We start from the raw sequence: 6,000 nt of genomic DNA, 5'->3' as shown, positions 1-6,000 counted from the left end.
TATATCCAGATAAAAAACTAAATAATGTTTGTATTTTTAGAATAAATTCTGAATATAATCCTCATGAACCCCACTGCCTATTAACATCTTCAGGGGAGGTTCATCTGAGGGTGCTACCAACTCGTTTGGTGAAGACTCAAAAGAAGAGCCTTCTTTGTAGTTGCCCCAGAGCTGTGGAATACACTTCGTGCTGAGATTAGAGATGTCCTATCCCTGTTGACTTTTAGGAAACAACTAAAGACACATCTCTTCAGCCAAGCTTTTTAGCTATGTGGTAGTGTTTATGGGTATATTAATTTGATATTTTTGTGTGTTTTAATTTCTTGGTTTACCTTATTGCTGTAAAACACCTAGACTTCAGTAGTGGGCAGTATACAAATACGTTAAATAAATATTTTGACAGTTATTGTTCTCAACAGGTTCATAACACTCAATAATCAGGTCAATAATTTCAACATGACATCATGCTGAATACCACTGCCTCAGTTAAATGAACTACTGGCCAGCAGTACCTTTCCCTTGTTGAGATTAAGCTTCAGTTTTATGGGCCCCAATTTTGTTGACTTCCAATTCCAGACATAAATTCAGCATTCCTGATGCTTAACTCAAATACAGTGAAAAGGACACATAAGAGTTGGCTGTCGTCAGCATACTAAGGACACCTCCCTCCAAATCTCCAACCAATCTCACTCAGAGGTTTTATGCAGATGCAAAATAGAACCCAGCAGGAACCTGTAGCATAAATATTATCAGGCTGAACAGCCGTCTACCAGCCTCAGCTTCTGCAGCAGGCCATCCAACAGGTAGGGGTGGAACCACTGAAGCACAGTGCCTCCATCCCAACAGCCCAGCCAGGAGGATATCAAGACCATCTAAAGCTGGTGGGAAGTCCAAAAGAATCAGGAGCGTTGCATTCCCCATTCTCCCAGCAGGATGGCAGGGATTCAAGATAAAACACTGTATTTCCTGCATTTTCAGATTTTTTTGTTGGGATTTTGACTGGTTTCAAATCATGATAAATAAGAGACAGGTTGACTTGCTGTAGCAGCTTTTAATTCAATTTATTTCTTCAGCCAATCATCTATCCAGTACCAATAATTCATCTGATTTATTTTAGTCCAAGGTTTCTCAGACTTGAGTCCCCAGATATTGTTGGATTACAACTCCCATCATCCCCAGCTGTGCTGGTGGAAGGCCTGTTTTAGTTCATCTGGCAGACTTGTTTTGACTAAAAGATTCTGCATTTTAAATTTGAATATTTGTGCTTTGAAATGCAGTGTAACACTTGCTTGATCTTATGTGGTGAACTGTGGTTGTAAAAAATAAACTTGGATTTGACTATCAAGAAATATCACAGATGTGTAATAAGTTTTACCTTACCAGCGGTTCCAAGACTAAATTTATTTTGTTCATCTATCACGAAATACAAATACATAGAAAGTAGGAATTCAATATAGTACACAGCAGCACAAAAGAAATTGACTTTTAAAATGCTAGACAAATTACAAATCAGAGCAGAAGCTTGTACTGCTTTTATTACGTGATTTGCTTTGTAGTAACTTCAAGGCTTCAAACATACTTGCATGTGTAGTAAAATGAGGGCCCCAGACCAAAGCATCAGTTAATTTTTTCAGTCCACAGTACCATTCATTTGAAATGTCCTGGATTGCAACATAGTCCATTTGTAAAAAAAAATCATCTCAGCAGGTTTTATTACTTTAAGCGCACACACTTTCAAATTCAACAGGTGTTAGTTGCAACAAAAACACCTCATTAAGTTTCATCAGCTGGTACATATGTCCCCACCACTACCACAAACAGTAGCATACATTTAATACAGGGCTCACAGAAGCCAATATCCTGTATTGAGACTTCTATATCCTTCATTGGCTTTGCCCCACCCAAAATTAACCTATCCTGTTTCAATAGGAACACAATATATTGTGTTAGTATTTGCAATTATAGCAACCAGCACTATTGGAGTCATCCTAATTTGGTGCTGCTAATGCATTCAAGTTTGTCAGAGAGCCCAGCACAGACCAAAGATGCTTTGAACGGTCTTATATACATCCCAGATTTTTAAAAGGATGCACAAGCACTGAATACATAATAAAGTATTCATGTTTGTATACTAAGAACAAAGCTTTGGCACCCTTGCACCACAGAAAATAATTACTTCATACTGAATGAGCTTCCTCATTTTCCCAACCTGCAGAATTATGTGTCAGAGCAGAAAGTGAGGCTGGTCAAGTAGAAGACTGGACTGTGCAGATGTAACAGACTTAACAACTGAGAACAGATCGTTTTGCAACCTGCCAGGGACAGGGATACATCTTTGGAAGGTAGTAGCCTGGTTCTCACAATCATTAAGATCTAGGTTTAATGTGGGTTACCAACATCAGTGTGATTATATGATCCCATACCAAAGTGGCTTTTGGCCTGAGATGAATCTGAGATTCCCACCTTGGCATCGGTTTGCACAATCATGTAAATGTTGGTAACCCATGTTAAATCTAGGTTAAAACAACTGTGTGAACCAGGCCACAGCATGATCATAGATGAATCATTTTGTGCAAGCTTCGATTATATATGTAAAATGTTCATACATCTACAACCAAAATTTTAGAAAACCTTTTCAAACACATTACATCTAGTATGAGCATAGCACCTCTCATGATGTTCTCATTAGTTACTGGATAGGGCTTTCACACCAAGACTGGACTACCCTCACCAAGAGTCTACCTGCCCTTACAAAAATGCCTGAGGATAGAAGGGTCACACATGACTCTCTCTCAATCTGTCACCAATACAATAGGAGTGAAACAGAGCTGTGAATTCTAGGACACTGAAACGTTTGCATGATGATCAAACTCCTTTCCACCTTTCAAATGTAGATGCAAATACACTGAGGAGAAATGAAAAGTCAAAAGGCTTTATTGCTTAGCCTTTGGGAAGAGCTTGGACAGTAAAGCAGTATATGCTGTGATGCAATTCTCCCAGCCAGCATCCAATGGATTCCACGGAGCGTTCATTGAACTGTCATCTTTGTCTTCAAGGAGTGTTGTTTTTTTTTTTAAAAACCCAACAATGGATTCCTAACTCCAGGGTATTTTGCTCTTAGTGTGCTGCCCTGTTTTGCACTTCGCATTCTGAGACACTCGCTGCGCTAATTTTCTTAATATATAAACTGTAAAAATAAGTGTGTCCATTTATCTTTCAATAGTAACACTTCATCGATATTACTGCTGCTTATTTATCAATGCATAGAATCGTAAACTCATCTGACCATGAGGCATTATGTTAACCATTTCCACTAAAGTGCACCTTTGGGATGATTTTGTGAACTACAGTTCTGGTATGTCACTAACAAAAGTATTTCTAGACATATTAAAAATCTGTAGATCAAACAGGAGTACTTTGCAAATATATATATAATTGCACACAGAACAGATGAAGATGTAAGATCTCCCTCATTTTGTGGCTCCAGAGAAAAGCTAGAAGACCCAGAACAATGAGCCTAGGGCCATTCCTGTTGCTGCTCCAGCAAGCATCCCCAACGCAAGGTCTCCATCATTATCCCGGTAACGCTCTCGGATGATGACATGATTTGCAGGAGGCTGGCCATAGGGTCCTGGAAAGAAGAAATCATGGGATATAAATGAGTTACGTTTGAAATATCCTGTTTCTTTCTGTGTCCTTGTCATTCTCCTCTGCACAAAGAATGTTAGCTCTTCTAAAAATTGTGGTTTGTTCCCCTTACCTTAAAAAGAGGTTAAAAGGCAAACCTTGGATTAATTTAGAAGGATAAATATCTGTATAAGTTTGCTTGAACACTAAGAAGGCCAGCGACAGAGTCATCTTGTTTATACCAAAGAAACTCCTTAGAGGCTAGAAGAAAGAATCACCAGACAGGCAGGAGAGAAAATAATACTAGGCCTAATGCTAAGCCTGTCATTATTCACAAGGAAATACTTTGGATCAGCAAGTAGGACTTCAAAACAGAGCTTTCCAGTCAATCAAAAATACTATAAAATGTTCTTAGTAGCCCACAATATGCACTGAAATTCTGAGCATCTCTGCTATAATTCATACCTCATAGTGCATATATTACAGGAAATATTCATCACATGTCTGAGGTACTCACATTTTCTAGCAAGAAACTTGTGGAATGGGCCTAAGATGCAGCTTCTGTGGCCCTTTAGAAATTAAGCCACGTCGTTCAAGGATATTTTAAAAATGCCACCAATGTAGCAGCATGCAGCTTTATGTGATGCTCCTCTAACAAGATAAGGCTGTTCTCACGCACAGGCAAAACTGGGCTAAGCAAGCCAAGCCTGGTCTTCGCTCCGCATAAGAACCGCCGGGATCGTGCCCAGTCTTGCTGGCAAACCTGCCTAGGCAGCCACCCGCTTAAATGAGGTTAAGGGAGTAAGCACTCCTGAAGCCCCATTTTGTTAATCGTGTGGTAGTGTCAGCTGCTTTCAGCCGACACGACACTGTCGGGCACCTGCCAGTCACTGGGGGAATCCCCAGAATGCACCATGCACTCATGTGGTGCATTATGGGAGTTCCAGGGGCAGGAGCAACGCATACTTGCCCCCTACCCTCTGAGCTGTCAGGGGCAGCCAGGAATCCTCTGAGTGGGCAATCCACCCCTCCAGCAAGGACTAGGGGATTGTCGGTGGGAGAGGTGAGCTTTTCAAGGCTTTCTCCCCTCAACCCTTTCAAGCCTTTCCTCACCGATCGTGAGAAAGGGCTCACAGTTTTCTCCCAGCTCAGATGACAGTGCTTAAAAAGGGGTGGGGTGGGGGGGTCAAGGGCTACAGTCCAAGTTTCCTATCTTGTCAAAACTGCAGGTAGAAAATGACTGCCATCTGGAAGATCTGGGCTGTACATACTAGACAGCATGTGCTGGGAACTATGGATGGCATCAATTATTTTTTTATTTTTTTAAAGCACAGAGTACATACAACCCTGGGGACAGACTTGTTTTGTGGTGGAGGACTTGGATAGAAAGCCTTCTAATCTCTTCCAAAGCTGATTCAATTAATAGCTTGTTGAAGTGTTATAAATACAGGTTACTATACTGCACTGTAGTACTGATCATCAGCAAACCATAAAAACTGCCATTTAAGTTCTCATATTGAAGTTTGCACAAATTCCACCAACAAGGAGACACTTAGAAGAACTGAAGAGAATAAAGACACTTATGAAAATATATAATTAAGAGACTAGGATTCTGTTATTTAATGTTCCATCTCCTATAAAACATGTTTGTTCCTTTTTTATTTATCAGCTTGACTACTGTTATGTTATGATTTGGGGGTACAGAGGAGGATTAGAAATAAACGTAGTCTGTGTACTCCAAGAGTGAGGGTACATTTTCCCCTGTATATTTATTATAAAGTATAAAAATAGCATAAAGTAACAATGCCTTTATATGAAGTTGAAAAATAGATAATGAATATAATGACCAACTACAACATTTTTAATGTCCCACTCAAATAAGAGAAAATAAAATTGACCAGTTACCTGGGCTTGGATATTGGCAAGGAAGTGCATATGTCTGCCCATTGGAAGTATAGAAGACCTGAGCTCCTGGAGGTGGATATGCACCATTGTACTGTGGGTAGCCATATACCTGACGAAGTTAAATACACCTGTTAGGAGCATATGTGTGACCAAGAACTCTTGAGGGTTCTTCTCTGTTAAGTAGCAATAGCACTTACATTTATATACTGCTCTATAGCCAGAGCTCTCTAAGCGGTTTACAATGATTTAGCATATTGCCCCCAACATTCTGGGTACTCATTTTACCGACCTCGGAAGGATGGAAGGCTGAGTCAACCTTGAGTACAACCTTGAGTACAAGTAGGTGCAATTTTGTTGTTACATGCTGCAATTCATTCCCTTACGTTGCAAATCTAAGTTACAGAGTATACCAGGGCTGCAGAACTTTGGTCCTCTAGCTGTCGTTGGGCTACAAATCCCAATAATTTA

General features: G+C 40.1%; 1 protein-coding gene across 2 annotated transcripts in view; it reads right to left on the bottom strand.

The window, feature by feature from the left end:
* Positions 1-1,386: 1,386 nt before the first annotated feature.
* The window catches only part of PLEKHB2 (pleckstrin homology domain containing B2), a 31,038-nt gene continuing 26,424 nt past the window's right edge, over positions 1,387-6,000 (bottom strand). For both annotated transcript variants that reach the window (XM_053311097.1, XM_053311096.1), the window contains exons 7-8: positions 5,533-5,641; positions 1,387-3,631 (exon numbers count right to left, since the gene is read on the bottom strand). In XM_053311097.1, the coding sequence (XP_053167072.1) occupies positions 3,495-3,631; positions 5,533-5,641 (246 nt within the window). In that variant the 3' untranslated portion in view covers positions 1,387-3,494. The remainder of the gene's footprint in view (positions 3,632-5,532; positions 5,642-6,000) is intronic.

The sequence above is a fragment of the Hemicordylus capensis genome, chromosome 3 (assembly GCF_027244095.1).
Source record: "Hemicordylus capensis ecotype Gifberg chromosome 3, rHemCap1.1.pri, whole genome shotgun sequence".
NCBI lineage: Eukaryota > Metazoa > Chordata > Lepidosauria > Squamata > Cordylidae > Hemicordylus > Hemicordylus capensis.
This window is presented reverse-complemented; position numbering and strand designations above follow the sequence as displayed.